General features: G+C 44.2%; 1 protein-coding gene across 21 annotated transcripts in view; it reads left to right on the top strand.

Moving 5' to 3' along the window:
- RAD51B (RAD51 paralog B) overlaps window positions 1-21,998 on the top strand; it is a 716,334-nt gene that overhangs the window by 547,034 nt on the left and 147,302 nt on the right. For 17 of the 21 annotated variants that reach the window (XM_057318613.1, XM_048219988.2, XM_048219986.2 and 14 more), the window contains one exon: window positions 2,101-2,180. In XM_057318613.1, coding sequence (XP_057174596.1) covers window positions 2,101-2,180 — 80 coding nt within the window. The other 4 variants (XM_048219987.2, XM_048219982.2, XM_048219983.2 and 1 more) reach the window with 3 other exon arrangements.

The following is a 21,998-nucleotide window of genomic DNA, read 5'->3' as shown; positions in this document are numbered from 1 at the left end:
AAATGCCCGCCTGTACCATCTACTCATTGGTTCTAAGGATGATGAGCAAGTTTATCTAGATAACTTTGGAGCCGTAGTAAAAATTGAGATTTAATTTGAGTTGAATCCTTTAAAAGTAAAGTATTTTTGTTTTTGATGAGTGAGAATCAAGGGAAGCACTTGGGAAGCATATGTGATGAGTTGTTTGGAAATGTTTTTGATAGTTTGACCCAATGACAGAAATTTTATATATTTAATTTAATCCTCACAGTAATCCCATTTAGGTACGTGATGTTATCCCCATTTTACATGTGAGGAAATTGAGAATCCAAAAGGTTAGGTTGTGCAGAGCTGCAGTATTTGTTAGAATTCAGGCTATATACACCATAGTAACAAAACTATTGGGAATTCAGTGGTTCAGACAGGTGGCTCTATCTTGAGATGGGCAGGTGACCCCACGTAAGAAGCATGGATGCTTTATGAGGTCACCCTACTCCCTTCTCCTGTGTTGCTTCATTATCTCCCAGGATGTCCACCTCCATGGGGTTGAAGCTGGTTCCTCCCTGCCCTTGGGAAGAGGGAAAGGGAAAATGGAGAGCACATCATTATTTAGTGAAAACATAAGTTTTCAAAATACTGGAAGTGCTGCTTGTCACTTGCACTCACCGTCTCTTAGTCAAAGCTTGGTCACATGGCCACACCCAGTTGCAAAAGAGGCAAAGAAATGTTGAAACCTGGGGAGTTATTAACTACAAAGAAGAAGGGAGAGTGGCTATGAGGGGAAAATTTCAGGCCTTGCCATAGGCACCAAGCTGATTAGTGGAAGAACCAAGATTCAAATTCTGTGACTACAGCCTGTGATCTTTCCACCACATTATACCACTGTTTCTCATAGTTGACAGTCAGTAAATGTTTGTTGAACCGAGATAAACTGAGATATTACATGTAAGCCTTTTGGTTATTTGAAAGTACTTCTTCCTTCTCTCTTGCCTCCCTGATTACCTAAGTGGCTCTGTACTAAACTGTCACTATCTTTGACTATATTACTTTGTAAAGCAGGAAACTGATTTTCATCTTCCTTCAAGAGAATTGTTATAACAAATAATCCACCGGTCCTTAGAGCTTCTGTGGAACCATATGAAGTATGGTAATAGTTGTTAATGGTAATCATTTTTTTAATGACCAAATGGCTATCCCTTTTAAAGTAGGGATTTTGTTAAAAGAATGCCACTGCTCAAAATATTTTTGATATTTTGTATTGCCTGGTATATCAGTCAGCTCTTGCTGCAATGATGCTTCATGACAACCACACCAAAATCTCAGAGGCATGCAATAATAAGCATTTAACTAATGGGTATGTGGGTCTCCTGGGGGTCAGCTCTTTAGACTGGGGCTGGCTGGCCAGCACTGCTCCAGATGTCTCTCAGTCTCCTTCTGAGAGAGCAGGTTAGTGTGGATGTGTTTTTCCCTGGCAGTTAGCAGAAACATAAGAGAGCAAGTGAAGATATGGGAGGCTTCTCGAAGCCTAGGCAAAGAACCTATTAGGAAAGCAAGTTACATGGCCAAAACCATGGTCCAGGACCATGGGAAACACCCACACCCTAAGTAAGAGGAAATGTGGTCACATGGCAAATGGTGTGAATACAGACTTGGTGAAAGTTGGGGCCAAGAAAGCAAATTAATCATAGCTTTGCTTTTACTGAGTTATTTTGAATATTTATAATAAAGGTAAATCTTTATCTTTTGAGGGTAGTTTTGAATTTCTTTTTAGCAAAATAGCTAAATTTATGAATACGATTAGAGAATCAGTTTAGGTTTGTCTTTGGCCAGAAAGGTAGGTATTTGAGCATGTGAAATAAAATAATGAAACATTTCTAGAAGAACCGGCTAAAGAGTATGGTATTCAGTGGCAGAATAGTTGTGATAAATGTATAGCTTTCCTAAGTGACCAGCTGATGGAAGGAATAATACTCATTTGGTTCTAAAATAATTTTTTTAAATAAACTTTATGGCTTATAGTCACATGTTCCCACTTTGTCTCGAAGTGGGAAGGGGAGTCAATAGAGGTTTATCTCTGATCTCCCCTTTGACCAACCCTGGGAAAATATGTTTTATGTGCAGATTCTCATCGCCAAGTCCCCTCTGGCTCCCTTCACTTCATTTGCCTACACCATCAAGAAGGAAGGCCTGGTTCTTCAAAGGTAAGATCCTTGGATTAAGCCATTTCTTTAAGCTGATTGCGCTCAGTGCTGCCTATGGCTGGTGATAATTACTGCTATGCTCCTGATAGAAACTACTTCAGGACAGAATCAAAGGCCAAGATGAGTTTGCCTATGATATTTATCCTGATGAGATGGAAGAGATTGGCAATGGTGGCAAGAACTTCACAGAAGGTAGAGGTGGGGCTGAGGGAGAACTGTAGAATTTCCTAACAGAGTACGACAAAGAATGAGGGTTAAGGCTCCAGTCTAGGAACTGCCACCCCCCAGGTCTCTTCACAGACCCTATGGAGTGAGGAAGCGGGACGTAAGCCTCTGACACCAGTGTGGAAGGCCTGCAAAACCATCTGGTCTGGCTGCCAGTGGGGCACTTGGTCAGGGCTCCATGAGCACTACATCCTCGGCCTCTTTCTGGTCCCTTTACCCAAGTCCTGACTGGGACCAGGCCTTGCTGACCTGCTCTGGTGAAATGGGCCTGGGACTCAGGAGGGATGGAGTTCTGACTCATGGTAGAGTGCCCCCAGGCTACAGCCTAGAACTCCCTGATTTAGAGCGGTGGTTCCCAGATGCTGGATCTTCTGGTGACTGCAGAAAATAATGACATGAGAGGGAAATTCAGACACCATTGAACTTACTCCACAGAGCCAGATGTCCAAAGCTGCTTTGTAGGTTGAGAATGGTCCCCACCGAAGTGCTCGGATCCACATCTGTCCCCCACTGTCAGGCAGGAGGCCCTCCCCACAGAATGCACAGGTGAACATCTGGCCTGAACACCAGGGGAGCTTATTGGCATTGCTGTTGATGGGAGGAATATCTGCCCTTCAGGATTTTTGTAAATTGAGTACTTTTCCCAGGTTTATGAAACGGCGAGTCCTTACTATATTCCCATGGAGACACATTTCATTGAAAAGATCTAGCAGGAGTTTTGCGGGGCAGGCCGGAGTGTTCGTGCTTTGGACTGACGAACAGGCTGCAGCCTTCCCTTTCCTTCCCCTTCTAAGAAGTCCGCTGCTTCATGGACCCGGAAAGCAGCTTGTTTGTTGGGTGCAGCCGAGCCCCACAGCAGGGACTCAGGTCCAGGGAAATTTGGGGTAAGAACCACTGACCTTTGGCTCTTAGCCTTTGACTTATGCTATTCAAGTTCCTTGGTAAATATTTTTTTTACAATTGCAAATGTTGTTTTCTGACAAAGAAGCAGAGATTTTAAGACCAGATTAAGCAAAGCAAACAGCAGGCCCCTTTGTTACATACTCTCTAAGGGTGTATAACTAATAAGCAATCAGAAAGCTGAACTTTTATTTACCCAGGACACGGTGTGGCTTTTGGCTCTTCATTTTTAGAGGCTTTCTTAAAAGATTAGAAATGGACTAAGTAGCAAATTTAGATGAAGATTTTAAGAAATTCTAGTGAAGATTACGAGGGAATTTCAGGAGGCAAAGAGGCAGTTCTGCCCAGATGGCTTGTATCGAGAGCCTTGATCTTGATCACTGGGCCTTTTGGTAAATAGCATTTCTAAGCCTAACCTAATCTGGATAACTTTTAGGAATAATATTTGTGAGAACAAGATTCACAGAGTTGCCTCTCTGACACTCATTGCTAAGAACATGATTTTGACAGGATATAGGAAGTTGTGGAGAAAAATTAGAGGCTAGAAATAAAATGAATTGGTAGAGATTAAGTATCTGCAGAAACTATTAGAAAAAGCCAGAAAACCAAGGAGAAGGTGGATTACTAAAGGAGGCTGACCTATAGCTGTGTGTCCAGGAAAGAGAAAAATTCAGGGAGGTGTCCAATGATGCAGGAGCCCCAGGCAGTAAATAGAAATGTCTGGGAGACCACAGTGCCTCACCTGGTTGCTTTTGAGGCTTTTTCTTCACCCTACTGTCCCAGCTACACCTCCCTCTGTAAGGTTTTCTGAGGCAGCAGAATCCTTCTGCCCCTGGCAGGAACGCCACTGAATACAAACCTCTGGGCACCCCCTCCCCAATAGCTGTGTGCTCCCAAGACTCCGGGAAAACAAAAAGCTCCAAACCTGAGAAAAATGGAGATCCCTCCTTTAGTGGAGAGACCCCGTGGATTTCTGTTCCAGCTCAGGTGTGATCTTGAGAAAAATATCTGTCACCCTAGTTTTATCAGCTTGAAAACGACAATGTTGACCTTGATTCAGCACTTTGCAAACTGTGTTGCAACCCACTGGTGGGTCACGAAGTGAAATTGATGAGTCACAACCAGAATTTTAAAAAATGAAGTAGAGGAGAATAGAAAATATCAGATTACATCACACGTATTGCACTGTTTCATGAAATATTTCTTGTGTGACTGTGTGTGTATTATGAATTTGTGTATATGCAGTGCAAAATGTTTTTCTTACTCGGACTGTCGTCATTGGCCTGGGTGACCTCTAATGGCCTGGGGGACCTCTAACGGCCTTAACCCTTTGGCTTATCTGATTCTCCTAGGAGGTGGCGTACTTCTTATCATTTAGCTCAGTACAGTTGTATCTTGATATCTCCACGCACCAGAACATAAAAGTTTATCCCCCCCCCAACTCTTACCAGATGACTGAGCTAAAAACAAAACAAAAACAAACAGAAAACATCAAAAACAAAAAAAAAACACCACCTGCACAATTCCCCCAGGTTTAAGGCAAAGAAACCTTTGATTCTTGGATGGTAACCCTGGAAAGATACCAGCAGCCAAACCAAGCTTTCCTTGTGTGAGGGGTGGCTCTGGCATGATAGCCCAAGTTGGCATGGAGGTTGGTTGGTACCTAGTGCTGGGCAATTGGCGGGGGGAGGGGGGGCAATGCAATCCATGTCTGAGGGGCAGAGAGACAGAGAGGGGAAGGGCTGGAAGAGTGAGGCAGCTCCCCCAGTACTGACTAAAAAAGAAATTGCCAGCCCAACCCCTTGGGGCTGGATGTTCAGTATCTGTAGTGGAGCCAGTCTGGAGTGGTGCGAAGAAACAATTCATACAGGCTACCCTTTTTCCCGGGGGTTAGTGAATGTGGGAATGATCCCTCAGTGCCTTGTATCCCCTTAGCAAGTCCAAGGTTCCTACCGGCCTGCTAACCGGGAGGTTTTATAATACCTGAAGTGCTCCTGTGTGCAGAAGCAGAGGCTAGGAATAAAAGGTGAGGCCAAAATTCGATTTCCCAGCTCCGCAGGCCATGCCCCTCACCAGTTCTCAAGGATTAGGATGCTAAGAAGAGCCGGCTATTGGGGGCCTTATACCCTTCCTGCCCCTTTGTTCCCTGGGACGGGAGGAACAATGCAGCGGCAGGCCAGAGAGACTGAGGGGCCTGGTTAGAGATTTCTCAGGCTGCTTTTTGAAATACTTGAGGGAGCCGGTCCGTGCTATTGTTGTCGTAAAATAGAAAGCGGAACTATTCTCCTTTTGCAAAAAGGGGAGGGGGGGAGAAAGAAGGAAAGAAGAAAGAAAGAAAGAAAGAAAGAAAGAAAGAAAGAAAGAAAGAAAGAAAGAAAGAAAGAAAGAAAGAAAAGAAGAAGAAGAAGAAGAAGAAGAAGAAGAAGAAGAAGAAGAAGAAGAAGAAAAAGAAAGAAAGAAAGAAAGAAAGAAAGGAAGGAAGGAAGGAAGAAAGAAAGGCAGGCAAGAAAAGAGAAAGAAAGAAAGAAAGAAAGAAAGAAAGAAAGAAAGAAAGAAAGAAAGAAAGAAAAGAAAAAGTAAAAGAAAATCCACCCTCCTGGTATTTTCAGGAAGCTGCCTGGCTCAGGCCATTACCATGGTAATGCTGTGCTGCTTGCATCTTCTTTGTGTGTCCTGCGCTTGTCCAGATCCTGCCCTCGTGGTTGGGCTCAACACCCTGGAAATACTTGGCCCCAAAGGACTAGAAGCTCACAGCCACCAGCTTGCTGATGGTTCAGACTCTGAGAGGGGCCAGGTCCTGGCAGAGGGAGAGACAGCCCTTTTGTGCAACTGAGGTGGGAAAGGTGGAGGGTGTGGGGGTAGCTCCATGAATCCTTTTCTCCTTTTGTCCCCAGAGTTCACCACGAAAGCCCCAGCGCCCACTGGGTAGAAAACCTTAAGAGTTTTGGCTGGCTCAGAGTGACGCTAAGGAGTGCGGGAATGTAGGGAGAGGGAAAAGCAGGAGCTGGCTTTGGGAATCAGCTTAATGGAGCAGGCCCACAAAACCGCATGGCCGCAGAAGGGAAGGGAGCATTTATAGTGAACTCCAACTTGACCCGTATTCTGCTCTGGTTGTGTTCTTTGTTTCCCCAACAAGCCCCAAACGTTGTGCCCCTTAGAACGCAGCTGGGACCTCTGGACCTCTGTGTCAGGCCAGAAATAAAGATGAAGATTCTGTAATTGAAAACAGACAGGCTGTGTTGCTGATGCTGCAGGAGGCCTTGGGAAACCCCAAGGCCAGGCTCTCTCTGGGAGAGAGAGAGAGCCTGGCCTACGTCCTGGCCTCATGGCAGAGGAGGCCTGTCAACTTGGTAAGGAAGGGGACTGGCCAGAGAGAGTGAAGAGGCCAGGTCAGCAGGGGCTCCTCCTTACTCTCCATTTCCTCAAGAATCTAGGGAGCATTTGAAAAACAAGAGCCGGGTTGTTAAGGACAGAAGATAATGGCTTAGTTTCTTGGTAGGACCAAATTGTGGTTTTTATGTTGTTTTTTAAAAAATTAAAATTAGGTATGACAGGTTGAATTTGGATTCTGGTGCTGTCCTCTGCTAGTTTAAGTCTGAATGAGCGGCATAAGTCTTGGGATGGAGCTGGGGAAACTCAGGGGAGCCCAGGGCACCCTGAGGTGGGTCCAGAGAAGACTCTGCAAATGAAGCTAGTTTCCTGTTTTTCCAACCACCTAATACAGGGACTCAGGAGAAACCAGAAAACAAGGAAACAATGATTTTTCTTAAGAGCTGGAAAGCTATGTACCTCATCTTTCTTGTAAAATCAAGAATGGTTGTTTGATCGCCTTTTGAAGCTTATTGGGAGAGGCATTAATCTCCTCTATTTGTTCCCTTGTCACGAAGTCAGGTTAGATTCTTCCACCCATTTTCTTAGTCACTGAGCCAACTGGATGATTTATTGAAAAATTCTTTTCCCCCAAATACCACCATCTAAGTTCATCAGATTTCAGTTGGAATTAGTAACCCATCTAAATGTTTTCTGCCTGGTGGACTCAAAGTGACCCAGAAGATTCTCAATCCATTTCCATCCAGGTATGGAGGTCTGCTTGGTAAATACAGCCCCCACACCTGGCATAGCCTGGCATTCTTGTGGGAGCCTGGGCAGAGAGCCCTGGGATTCAATGGAGCAGAGAGAGTGAACTCCTCTCCCAGAGGTCACAGAGAAGAGGTCAGAGCAGGTCTGTCACGTTGTCCCTTGGCTGCCAGGTACCCCTGCAGCCTCAGAAAGCTGGGGAAAGCCAAAGCGTTGTCCTCTGTGGCTCCTGCCTGCCTGTCAGGGAGGAGCTTCCCCAGGGAAAATGAGGAAGGATGCCCTTCTGCCAGTTCTCCTCTTCTTTGACATTTACTTCACATCCGTGCCTCCGTGACATCTCCTCACAACAACCCTCTGCTTTGTTTACTTCTTTTACACTGGCTATTAGCTTCAAAGAGAGATTTTGTTTTCAGTGTGTGTGGGGGGGAAAAAAATTATATATATATATATATTTTTTTTCTTTAACATACAGAACAGGACAGAATATAATAAAGCCTATGACTTGAACACCCAGAATTAGTAAATGTTAAAATTTTGTCACATTTGCTTCAGATCATTTTTTATTAAAGGAATAAAACTTGACAAAATAAAAAACTCCTTTGTACCTATCCCAGTCCATCCCTTCCCTACCTCACACTCTTCCACAGAAGTAAAAATTCTCCAGGGTTTGATATACATCCTTATCCTCGTGCTGAAGACCTTTTCTACATGTGTGGGAACCCACACATAATATAATGATTTGTTTTGAGTACATTCCAAGTTTGCATAAATGGTTTATTGTACACATCTATTCCACAACTTGTTTTTGTCACTTCATGTTGTGTTTTTATAATGTATCCGCATTGATACACATAGACTATGTTCTTTCACTTTAATGAGGTATCCATATTCATTGTATGAATGTACCACATTATCCATTTCCCTGTTGATGGAAATTTCAATCATTTGTTAACTTAGTGAATTCTGTTGCATGTGCTGCTTGGTATGCTGGTGTGAGGGTTTCTGTAGGTATATAGAAAAAGTGGAATGACTGGTCAGAGGGTATGCACATTTTAATCTTTACTGTATATTCCCAAGTTGCTTTCCAAGGATTTTTACCAATTTAAACTTCCTCTGGAGGTAGTGGACCAATTTCTACGCAGCTGTGTGTAATTATAAGTTTGTTGTCATGTTTCCATGGGCAGCCTTCTTTGTATTCTTTATGGATGCCTCTTTTATCTCTGCCATTGGGGTATAATCTTTCCATAGTCTCTAGAGGGATCTTCTGCACAACACATGTGCTTTATGCATATACTTTCATGATTAGTTGACAAAAATAACTTTAATTCCTCCCAAAGTTAGCTATATACACTTCCAATGAGATTTTAGTTTTGTCCGTCACCCTTATTTTCAGGTCAGTAGACTGAGTTCCAGAAAGGCAAAGTGGTGTTCACTGCCTCAAAATTATGTTTGCAGCCCGTTTCAGGGCTGCAGAGCTCCTAAGATTTTATTAAATTAGAAATGGGTTTGGATCCTCTCATCTTCCATCACGGCAGCCCCTCTGGTAACTTATCTCTCTGAGCCTCTGTTGGGATATTCCAGTCCTGTCCTGAATCTTGAATCTTGAAATCCCAAACTAAGCTGGATCAGTCACACTAATGTCAGCAATCCCTCAAGAAAGTTCTTGAGCTGGGTTTTAATTTTGGCTGGATGGAATCACAATCTAAATTAACAGTAGCATATAAAGTAGAGGTTTACTGCTTTTTCACATAGCATTGCAGAGGAATACAGTCCAGAGCTAGTATAGCAGCTCATCCCACGTGTTTGTCAGAGGACCCAGACTCTTAGCTTGTTGCCCCATCACGCCTAGGATGTTGCCTTTATTGTCATGGTCCACAGTGGCTCAGCATCATGACCTCCATCCAGGTAGCAGAATTTGTATTGGGTAGAGAATGATGGTGGGAGGAAAGGGCATCCTCCTTCTTTTAAGGATATTAACCAGAAATTACACACATTTTCTCTGCTTATATCATGTTGGCCAGACTGTAGATGTATGGGAAGAAGACTGGAAAATGCAATTTTTTTTATCTGGGTGTCCATGTGCCCAGCTAAGTTTTGGGAGTTCTTTTACCATGAGAGAGAAGGGGAGATGAATATTCAGTGACACAGCCCTTTCAGAGGAGCCCAGTTGCAGAGATTAGACCCCAGGGTGCAGTAGTACAGACCCTAGGGTTGGGCTCATAGCCTAATGTTGAAATGCAACATAAATATTGTATTGTAAATATTGTATGTTAAAAATGCTATCAGGACCCTCTTTGGTAGAGTCTAGAGCAGAGAAGGAGGGTATCACAATCAGTAATGCCACCAAGGATCAGCACCAAAAATCTTGGTCCCCCACGCAATAACAGGATCTCTTTCAAACAGAAACTTTAGTATGTGTTTTGCTATTATACACTACATAAGAAATATACTTGAACAAGAGCTGCTTGTGCTTATAGCACAAAGCAGGGTATGAATTTGGGTCCAAAGTCATAGACTAAACACATTTTTCCCCCAAAATGTTTTTTCCTGTCTCCACATTTTTTTAAACATGGAACAAAATGTCAGTTGGAATAAGGTTATAGAAAAAAACTTTATTCCAAGGTCTGGACTATACTTAGACTGGATCCACACTCTTAGAACCTGGAAGCCATTTGGCTATCTTTGCAGAGCTAACAATTTGCATTTGTGAAAATGCCCAGGTAATAATACTAAAAGATGTTAAATCAATTCAGGTTGTTGATTTTCTTTGAAAACTTCTTCCAAAAGGACTTGGTATTCTTTCTGGAATATGATTTAAGCTCCATTTCAGTGAGTTTAGTTCAGCAGGTATTTGTTGAGGTACCTATTGTTTGTAAACTGTGGTGCTCAGGGAATATAAGCCTGGGGGAGGGGGTGGAACAATGGTCCCTCTCTTTTAGTAGTAGCTCAAAATCTAGTTAGCTCAAAAACAAAATAAGTTTAATCAAAGGCAAACTGTGACACCTATTACTGAGGCTCAAACCATGTGATATGGATAAAGGAAATAGAATCATTTCAACTAGGATGACTGAGGAAGGTTCCTGAGAGTGTGTGTGTGGGGGGGGGTAGTTTGAACTGGACGTCAGCCCCTGAATCCTGATGAAAATGGCATTCCATTGTCTCTTGATAGAGGCCAGTTTCTTTCCCTGTTTGAGGATAGATTTGGGAACCCTGGGGAATGCTGATTAGTGCCATGTGACTCATGTTGAATCATGCTGACTAATGTGTTCTAATGGATTGATTCAATAGTAAAGGGAATATTAAGAGGCAAGAGTTCAGATCCTGAATTTCACCGTGTGATGAAATGTAAATCCCTTAGCCTGAGTACTTCATTTTTTTGTCAATTAAAATGTGCTCATGATGAGAATCTAACAAGTCACCTTGACTAGAAAGTGTTTTCCAAACCTCAGGGATAACAGAAATGTTTAACAACAACTCCCAGGACAGGCTTGTGCAACCGTGGGTTATTCATCGTCCATAGAGAGTCGGCACGTCCATCACATGCTGCTCCCCAGCCATGCGAAACTTCTACTTCCTCACACATGCCGCAAGAACTGACAGACAGTACTCTGCCCTCACAAACACGGACAAATAGAGGAGCTTTTGAAAAATCTTCCTATCCACCTACTGGGGCGGCTGGGTTTTTCTTCAACAAATGTCACCGCAGAACTAAGAGCTTGCATTGCGCACATGGCTTTTTCTTTCTTTTGACATCTCCCCAGCTAGACTGCTTGAGAACCTGGCCTTCCGTGTCCAGATGTTTACTGAATTCTGAAGGCCCCCCAAAGGGCCCAAGTTCTTTTGTTGCCCTCCAAATCACTTCCCACAGAGACTGACCGATGTCCTGAAGGAGCCCTTCAATAGGGAGAATAAATGGAGGCAGATGAAGACATGACCCCCTGAGGCTCACCCACGTCCACGCTAACAAAGGGTCTGAGGCACAACCTTGTAAGGAGCATTTTGGTCAGCAGCGTCCCTTCGAGAGGCCACGTCTCCCCACAGGGCTGCTTTCAATGGCTACCATCACAGTGGAAGTACTGGGCATTTGTTAAGGGCTGAGGTTTGCTAGGTGCAGCACAAAACGTCTAATCATGGTCCCCTGTCTTTGTGAGGGCTTCCTGCTACAGATGGCAGCTGGCTTTCTCAGGGGAAACCTGGAGCTAGTGGAAGAAGCCGAAGAGGGGCTCCCACTTCTCTGGATGACCTCTTCCCACCCAGCCCAGAAAGGGCTTTTGTCCATAGTTATCAGCAGTCAAGCCAGGGCTGTGGGACCTTACCCCACACCTAGGCTGTGTTTCTGGGTGTCTCTGGTTTGTGAGGCTGCTGGCTCCCTAGGTAATAGAAAGGTATGTATGTGTGTAAGGGGACTACAGCTGGAAGGAAAGTTTTATTTAGACTATTAGTGAGAAGTTAGTGCATTTCGTGATGACACTTTTTTTTTTCAAACTTATTTTTCTCTCCCTCTTTTTTTTTTTCCCCCTCATTTAGGCCAGCAAAGGCCATAGGGACACTATGACTGTTGTCTAGAGCTGCTAAGGGCACGATTTGTGAAATGAAACAGGGTGGTGCTGCTTGGAAGAAGGAAACGGAAGCCAACATAATGGGGATTAATTAGTTGATTGATGTTGAGATGGTAACAGATTTGCCCCCATACCATTGAGCCAGCCATCTCAGACCTAGCAGGGAAGGTGAGGATGAAGAAGCCTTTGTTCAGGTCTGTAGATGCGTGGGGCTGAAGGCTTTCCCGCCATGGGATGTCAACAGCCATAATAATAATAATTTGCACTTATATAGCACCTTTCAACCAGGCACCTCAAAGCGGGTTAGCCACGTTAATTAATTAAAGCCCACAATCCCCCTGGGGAGAGGAGGAGGATGACTAACAGGATTTGTAATTACAGGAGGGAACATTTCCGAATAAAGTATTGTCCACCATATAAAAAGAGTGGGTGTAAAGGAATTGGGGTCTCCAAAGAGTAACTGATTTAGAAATTAAATCATGGAAGGATGGGGAGGCTGGGGGCGGGCATGGGTGTGGGGGTCTGCTCTTGTGTCAGAGGGAGGTCGATGGGCTCAGAATTCGCTGACAGGTTCGGATCCAGCTGAGAAGCGGAACATGCATGGCATTAGTGGCATTTGGAAGGTCATTAGTGGCACGACTATTGTGGTGTAAATTCACGTTTCACAGGATATTGTGTATAGCCCTGCAGAACAAAGAGTGAGATTCATGCAGTATTTAATAAAGGATGAAATGATTTCTTTAGATTTAAAGGCCAAAGCTGGGCCAGTCAATTAGCAAATAAACCAATTGGTGACCCATAGGGTAATTTAGTCGTTTCCAGCAGAACACCCAGCCTACGCCCTCCTACTGCCATGAAGTTTCCAACCAAAACCTCAAGACTGGGTTTAGTGCAAGGCCTGGGGACTTCAGCTCCTTCAAAGGCAGACATCAGATCTTCCCAGCCTTTGGCCTGGGGACCTCTCTTACCCAAGTTGTTAGTGACCCCCAGGCTGCCTTCTATAGAAGCTTTGGACCTACTCCCCCTCCAGAGATTTTTAAATGCTCTGGAGGCTACAGTCAGGTCCTATTCTATCTCATGTTTCCTGTCAGTGCCCAGCAGAAAGCTGTGCACAGAGTAGGTACGGATCAGTGAAGAGCAAGTGAATGACTAAGTCTTTTAACAACTCAGTATTTGTTGAGCACGTGCCAAATGCTGCGGTGCAGCTCACAACAACAGGATATGCGTCCCATCCTCGAGATGTGAGGAATGGAAAAGACTCATATACTACTAACTGTAATATAAAACAGAATAAAATAAAATGATGTGATAGATGTACATCCAAGCCACATGCTGCAAGAGCAAGAGTAGGACCATTTTATGCAGCTGGAGTGAATCAGGGAAGGTATTCCTGGAGAGCAAACAATGTGTTGGGCATTGGAAGGCAGGAAGGATTTTGGTAGACCTGGAAGAGGTCGGGGAGGCAGACTTTCCAGACTGCGGTCATTTGTCTCCCTTGGAGTGAGATGCATTTTGGGAACTTGTGGTCTTCAGTAGAACATTTGTGAAAACCACACTGAGTTTTTGCGACTGATTAAATGTACATTTTCTATCAGTTCTTACTACATGAATTGACTAATTTCAAACATCAAGGGACTATTTGAGAAGTTGAGAATGATGTTTTATTCTCTGCAACTCTTTATTTGGTCTCTCTCCACTTTCACTGCCCACCAAGAAAGAAAAGCTAAACAGTTCGCACATTAAAACAGGGCACTCAGCAGTGTCTGAGAAAGGTACAAGGAAGACATCTCCCAATCCCAAATGGCAAGGATTAGATGTCTCCCTTATTGAGCCTATTTTTTTGACCTAGGAAACCCTAAGATGATGCTCTGCACCCAGTGACTGACAAATCAATCCCCAGTTCCAACAGGGCTTTTCACCACACACCGCACTGCCAGGATAGGACCTACGTACTGTTTTTGCATCTTGCCAGTATTTATTAAGTGTTGCTGCATGTCTGACACACACTACATATGCATAAGCTTACCTAATCCTAACAATCTCACAAAGTAGGACTTCACATCATTCCTCCTGTGCAGATGAGCAACGAGGCAAAAGTTCAGTCTCTTGCTAGAAAGTGATGGAAGGTAGATTGGAACCCACTCAGTCTTACTTCTTCCCCTCTCACCCCTCACCCATGTAGTATTTCTGTTCATATCTGTTACAGCTTCTCCTCGTCATCCTCAATTCACTAAAGTACTCAGCACAATACTATGCACATACTAGTAACTCCGTGAATATTTTTCTAAGAATCACCAGCAGCAGTACTAGTGGTTTGATCTTGCACTGGAAGGAGTGGCTACAGAAAGTCTGGGCAGTGGTGCTAAGAGTTTAGTAGAGACTCCATCACTACCTCCATCTCTTGCCACCATGACTAAAGATTAGGAGATGTGCTCAGGAAAGTTGCCCCAGGAAATGTTCACAAGAAAGAAGACACAGGTGGTATTCATGAGCTGAGAAGCTGCCAAACTGGTACCTGCCATGAGAGGCTAGTGAGGGATCTTCTATCGACCTTGGATGCTACTCGCTGATTTCTTTCTATGATTGTGTGTGCACATACATTTATCTCTCAAAGTCCAACTTTGTTTCCATAATTGTGCTGACCTCCGAGCTACTCTGTTGATGTGTTGCAGTCCTAGTAAGGATTTAGCACTGATCCCTATCAACAGAGTAAACATTTCTGAACTAACCCAGAAGTGCTGAATTCTATGCATTGGGTCTTGTATGTTGTATGTTGTGAGCAAGGTTACTACTCAGGGACAGGATTTAGAAGATTATCTGGCAAAATCAGGATTGCCAAATGAGAACTCTGGAGCTGGGGAATGAGGATTAGGTAAGGGGGAAGCAGGGAATGAAGGCAAGAGAAAGTCCAAAATATCAGATAGATTCTGACGTTAAAAGTGTGGTGTTGGAGCCAGTTGGGAGTGTCATTTCTTTCTGAGCTTTGGTTTCAATATTGTCACCATCACTTTTGTCCTATGGCTGTGGAAGGGCTTTCTTTATTCTACTACAGAATTCCACTTTTGCTCAAATGGAAGGAGGGAGCCCATTGCAATCCTCAAAAGAATATCCTAAGTGTGAGAGAAAGCACACTGCCTACCTCTCTGAATTTCAGTGAGCACAGTGTTCAGATGGAGCACAAGTTCTCCAGAACTCCAAACAGATTTGGGAAGAGAGAAGACCAACCAATAGTGAGCATAAGTCAGGACAGACTTGGTTTTGGTGCCTAAACAAACAACCCCCAAAATCTTAGTGACTTAAAGTCTGCATGTCTGAGAGACTCTCCCGGGATGCTGTCCTCCATATGATGACTCAGTATTCCATTTTAGTATCAACATGTACTTCCACAGTTGCCACAGTAGAGGAAGAGAGAGAAGGGCTGTACACTGGCAATAAGTGCTTCCCCCGAGAATTGACACACATCACTTCTGCTCTCATGGCCAAGCAGTCCTGCATCCACACCCAGCTCCAAGGAGGTGGGAAATACAAACCTCCCCTGCATTTGGAAGGGAAGGAGAGCTAGATATTTAGTAAACACTTGTAATGTCTGCCATATAATGCTGTAGCCAGTGAGCTGGCACATACCTCCTTCTTTCATACTCATGCCTTACACATACCTTTCCCTTGGATCACCCAGTGTATATTGAAGACTTGGGCTAGTGTTGGGGAAAGAAGACCAAATAGTTTTATAGCCCATTTTAGTCCCTAGGCAACCATTTTGAAAGAGAGGAGTAGCCACAGAAAACCAGTTCACTCTGGGTACTTTTCCCTTGGAGCTATCAGACACTAATAACTCTAGGAAAGGATAAGGGGTTAAAGGGAGCCATGGCCTGAATTCAGTAATACATCTAAGATGGAACAACTAATTTTGAGTTGCCCATAACCATCAGGCTGTGTATGAAAGTGCTTCTGGAAACGTGCCTTTTCTCCTCCATTCCTCCCCTTATTACCAGACATGATTCAAATTCCCTCTAAGCCCTGTGACTTTTCCAGAAAGCAGCTCTCCCAAAAGAGAGAGAGAGAGAGAGGAGGGGGAAGAAAAAAAAAACTTTCCCTTATTATTCTTCCAATAATGAATTCCTGCTCTGAGTGGGCTGTTTCCATGTGTTTTCAGTCAAGTGCTGATGGCAGCCTTGCCGGGGGACATTTCCAACAGGCTGTGGACATAATAGATGAGGTCTCATATTGACAAGAGCTGCTCTCAGTTTTCCTTCCAGTTTAGCCCTCCTAAGCCCTGAAATTGGAGATGCGAAATGATTCACGAGATCCCACTGGTGAACCAACATGGCTGCCACACCTCTTTGCTCCTTTTAACTAGGTAAAAAGTCATGGTTTAAAGCTTCCTTCTAAGAGATTTGTAGACCTGGATCTTAGTAACTTAAAAAGGACTTGGCTTTCACAGACCAGCCCACTTTTTATAGATGCCAAGACCTCCTTTCTTCAGGATTCAAACATAGTCTTGGCCTACCCTGACATCATAAGAACGAAGGGAAAAATTAGGACACACCATTTCCTGCCTAAAACCTGATCTCAAGTACACATATTGCTTCCAAGTAAGCAATGGCAGTAGCTGTGTTTGCTAAGGGAACAGCCTACTCCTTCTCCCCAAAACAAATGTCTTCAGATAATTTGGTTTCAGCTTACCTACACAGAACTGGTACAAATTATTAGTTATAGTTGGGCTCTCTTCATTGAGAAAAGTCTCAGTTACTTCAGGTAAAAAGAAACAGGTATTTTTAAGAGTATAAGTGGCCTGGAATTGGAAAGCCTTTAGGAGCAGAGGCAGCCCTGGGGATTTATTACCTCAGAGTCTCTGAGTCTCTGCTTCCCTCTGCATTTCTGCCTGAGGTACTCATGTCCCAGCAGACAGGCCCTATAGATGCAGTTTCTGCTTACTCAAACTTCAGCTTGCATGTGGCTCACCCTGGGCTCTTGAGCTCCTCCTTATATAACTCAGCCTCTCAACTTCAGTTCCCATTGGCTTTTTTCCTTGGTATTCTTAGTTAAAATTCCTAAGAGACAATCTCATTGGCTCATCTTGTTGTTCTGTCTCAGGTAACATCATTGGTCACTAGCCTGCCAGTCAGCTGTGGGCAAGCATGGCTGCCTAAGTTGCAGAAGATGGGGCAAGGCAGCTTCTTTTAGAGGGTTTATGAGGGGATGAGGATGTGAGGGGCCCTAGTGGGCTCTTTGAACCCTTAATGGATTGCTGCAAAGGTACTCATTCTCTCTTGCTTCTTCCTCCCCCATCTCATCACTGTAGGCCTGATCTCCAGCCATACCCTGGGCTCCCATTACTGCTCATCTGCTAACCCCTGATCCAGCATCCTGCTTCTCACCCTGTTGAAGTGCACAATCATGGGGGTTTGGGCTAGTGAGTGGGAAGAAAGAGCTCTTAAAATTTATTTGAGAATATAAGAAAGATTGGGGAAGTTGTGGAAGGAGGAATGGAAATAAAACCCTTTCTTAGCTAAAGAAAACCCATTCCCACCATGGGACCCAAGTACCTTTCCTCTTTCTCCTAATCTTTGGAGCAGCTTCCCTTTCCCCAAAATCAAACATCAGCAGAAGCATGAGAAACTTCCATCAAGAGACCCAGATGGAGCACAGCAGGAAGATAGTCTGGCTCTGCTAATCCCCCAGAGCTTTTTCTGACCCCTGCAAGGATTCCTAGTTCCCATCTCAGACCTTTGCATTTCCCCAGGCCCCCACCCTCAGGCCTTATAGAGCCCTGGTCCCAGAGTCTTGAATATCAAATCCCAAGCAATTTACTTACAAAATATGGTTTGAAAGACAAGTGAAGGAGTCTGTGTAGATAAGGTCTTTGCCAGTTGTGTTCTTCCAGTATGCTCAAAGCTCTTCATTGGCAGTTTTCACAAATCTCCCTGATATTTTTAGAGGACTGGTCCTGTGTGGTGTTGCCCTGTTTCATCTGAGTCAGAGAAATTATGCTTTGTCTGAATTCACACATCGAGGAGAGGACTGGGGGGAAATTGAATGATGATACTGGGCTTTTATACCCCATCAGCTGGTTAAAAGGCCAACCCCAAACCTATATTCAAATGTCAGCATCTGTATTCTTTTCCGTGGACATGAGGCTAGAAGTGAATTAGAGGCAAGTCTAAACAACCCTGGATTTCCCTGCCCTTTCCTGAGCTCTGGATATGTCAGTGCTGATTAAATCATTCATCAAACCTTGTTCAAACTTCTATCTACTGACTAAAATTGCAGTTTCCCTAGGAGCCTATGATGGCAGGAAAGGTAGTTCTGATGGTGTTTCTAAACCTGCTGCTGTGGGATTCTAGAGCCAGTTCCTCTGGATTACTTCCAGATCTCTGCTCATTCCATTTAGGATCTGAGGTTGAAATCTATTGCCGTTGTCTGTCCCCTGGGATCTGAAAACCCATCTGGGGTTTGTCCAGCCTGTCTCTCCAACTCCACCGTCCAACTCCACAGTCCTTACCACTCTGACAGCTTAAAAGCTGATGCAAAGATGGAGCAGAAGCCAGTTTGGCTTTCTCCCAGTCCTCTAGGTCCTTCTGGGGTTAATCAGCAACCACCTATCTTTGTGTTAATAACATAAGCCTCTCTAACCAGAACACCTGGAGGAAACCCATAGGAAGCCTTAAGATGAAGCCAATTTTACAGTAATTATTCTGACCATCACTTTTTAAGCTGGACTCAGACTGTCCAGGAAAAACCCAGCTTGCTAAAACCAGCCAACTAGCTGGACGAACCTGTGGCTCTCAGTGTTCCTTAAGCCACTTTAGGTTTTGCTAATACTTTCCACGTCCACATCTCAGCTGCAGAGTCTCCTTATGCTCTGCACTTGGGCAGTGTCTCCCTCTTTCAGGTACATGGGGTTTAGCGAGATGTCCTGAGTGCATCTCACTTGACGGAATTCGTTAGTGGCATCTTCCCACACTCTCCCCTACCCTTCCAGCCCATCCCAATGGTTGTGTTTACACCACTGGAGAGATAGCAGACCTTCTTAACTGGGATTGCTGACGATTTCTCTGAGTAACTAGCCCAAAGGGCTTTGGGTGTCAGGTGATTAACTTTGCAGGGGAAAAGGGCTGAGGGCTGAGGAGATGGCAGGGTAGGTGGGGGACACATGAAAGATAGTTTCCTGCCGTATTAGTCTTCTAAGGCTGCCGTCACAGAACACCACAGAATAGCTTAAAGAACAGAAATTTATTTTCTCACAGTTCTAGAGACTGGAAGGGTAAGATCAAGGTGTCAGTCAGTTTGGTTTCTCCCGAGGCCTCTCTCCATGATTTGCGGATGGGCCCCTTCTCACTGTGTCCTCACATGGTCCTTCATATGTGTGCTCTCCTAGTGTCTCTTCCTCTTCTTATGACACCAGTCCTCTTGGATTAGGATCCTATTCTTATGACCTCATTTAATCCAAATTGCCACCCTTTAAAGGCACATCTCCAAACACAGTCATATTGGGGGTTAAGACTTCAACCTATGAATTTGGTGGTAGTAGCGGGGGGGCGGGGCACAGTTCAGTCCATAACAGCTGCCATAACTTTTCCTCAACAGATCATCTCCCATCCTCTGATGCTGTCCTTCTGAGTGGGAGAAGAATAGATATTGGTCAAGAAATGGTGGATGGGACTCTGTACAGTCAGTTTGAGAATGGCTAAGCTAGGTGGGGAGGGTGGCTGAGATAGGCAGAGTGAAAAGATGGACGTTTGACTTGAAGATGGTTGGATGGATAGACAGATGGATGAATATATGACTTAGGGAGTGCCACCAGGGCAGACATTACATTCTACTTATTTGGGGGTGTAGATTTTTACAGTGCAGGAGTTGCAACCTCAAATGCTCATGCTAGGTATCAGGGCTGCTAAAAGAGGCCAGGTGCAATAATAGGGAATAGTGGGGAATGTGACAAATTGGAAAGAGTGTGCCCTGCCTACAGGGGCCACGTATACTCTGTTCCTGCCAATTACTGCTTTGTGGGATGCCAGCTTAATGTTGCCAGTATGTCTGATTTTTCAAGAGAACAAGAAATCTGGATTTTCCCATGAAATCTTTCTTTAAATAAATTTTTAAATTATGACAATTAATTCAAAAATTGTAAAATATTGGATGGGCCGAATCAGCACATTTACAGTCTGAATGAACCCTGGAGGCTGCCAGATTTCCACTCTTGGACTACTGGAAAGACATCCGTAATGTCATCAGATGAGGATGTAGGTGTTTCAGAGCTCCGGCTCATGAGTATGCTGCCTGGGTTCATATTCCAGCCCCGCTTACCAGCTTTGCAATCTTGAGCAAGTTACACGTGTAACTCAAGAGTTGTTGTAGTGATGAAATTAGTTAATACATGCAGTCGCCTACAACAATGCCTTCTGCTTTGTAAGAAAGCAGTAACGGAGCCAGCATTATTAGGTAGTGTCACCAAATCTTTTGGTTTACTCATCTGGAAAATGGGGACAACACTTGCCTTACCTATCCCCCCCCCCCAAAAAAAAGAAGAATGTGTATGAAAGGGCTTACAAATGTGGGCACACTGCTAAGAAGTACACCATGCACTTCTGTTGTTGGCTGTACCTGTGAGCGAGGCTCAGCCTTGCCCAATGCTGGACTGGGAATCCCTAGGAAGACGAGGGTAGCGTTCACTAGAACCAGTCCTTTTCTTTTGCACGGGTTATTTGGCTGTTTTGCTCTTCTTACCACTTGGTAAGTTTCTCTTTTTTTAGTATGAAAAGTTGAGACATTCAGGAAAGTAGAGAAAATAGCATACTGAACACCCAAGTACTCTTATCTAGATTTAATCGTTGTTACCATTTGCCATATTCGTTTCATCTTGGTGAGTGTTCGTTTCAGGGCTGGAATGCGGCAGCTCGGAAATGGGAATGGTTTGAGGCATTGTGGTACTGAATGGGAGAGATGGGAAAGCGTGGGACTTTACCTACCTCAGGGATGCCTTATTTTTGCAAGAAAGGGAGACCCAGTCAGATGCAGATGGTTCTCTTTTGGACGGGACTCCTGAAAGGGGATTTTTGTGCAGGATCGTTCCTTACGTACATTGTTACCACCTTAAAGTGATATAAACTGGGACATGAATTCTTTTATTATTTATAAGGCTTTCATTTATTGTTATTTCTAAGGTTTTAATTTTCTGCAACAGTTCGTGTATTGCTCAGGAAATGGAAAATTAAACATTTTTAGAGACTTTTCATGTGGAAATGTCTCTGTCATAAAGAATTCAGGAGTTGAAACTGTGGTAGAGCTGAGAGAAGCCCAGTAAAATCTCTGATAAAAAGAAATGCTGGTCACTAAAAATGAAAGGTTTTAGGAGCAGAAACACTCAGATTCAAAGAAAGTATATGCCAATTATAGAGGGCCCTTTCTGTTAAAGCATTTAAAAGAGTCTCTAAGACATATTGCCCCATTTCTCAGCGTTAGCTTTTACTGCATTTGAATGCAAAGGCTTCTCCCTGCGGAAAGGATGTCTCACAAATGTGAAAGCAACTAAACTTTGCTTTAAAATTCTATTATTCAGACCCTTCATTAATTTAAGCTGACATTCCTTCTCAATCGGGGCCAATCATCAAAGCTTTATTGTATTGAGAACCTTGAATTCAGCAACAAAGAGTGTGGGTTTGGAAGGACGCGCATGGAGGGGGAGAGCAGAGAGCTCCCAAGGCCCGAAGAGGGGAGGGGAGGGGAGGAAGGCAGCAGGAGGGAGGGTGACCGGGAAAGACTGGAGTCCTGAGAGGCAGAGGGAGGGCAGAGGAGTTAGAAAAGCGGTGATGCACTGGGGGTGGGGTGGGGGTTGTAGACAGCGGACATAAGGGGAGAGGGGCTTGGAGAGTCTACGCTGGAAAGCTGCCCCTTGAGCCTCTGCTCATCAACCTGCAACTTTGCCCTCACGAAGCTTTCTCCAGAGTAAGGATAAAAAAGGGAGACAGAGAACAGGGGAAGAGAAAGCCTTTCCTTTTCTTCCTTCATCCAGGTGCCTCTTGAATCTTCTGTCATGGTACCCTGGCAAGCAACAGGG

The sequence above is a fragment of the Ursus arctos genome, unplaced genomic scaffold, assembly GCF_023065955.2.
Source record: "Ursus arctos isolate Adak ecotype North America unplaced genomic scaffold, UrsArc2.0 scaffold_25, whole genome shotgun sequence".
Lineage (NCBI taxonomy): Eukaryota > Metazoa > Chordata > Mammalia > Carnivora > Ursidae > Ursus > Ursus arctos.
The sequence above is the reverse complement of the archived record's forward strand: the minus strand, read 5'-3'. Positions and strand labels throughout refer to the sequence as shown.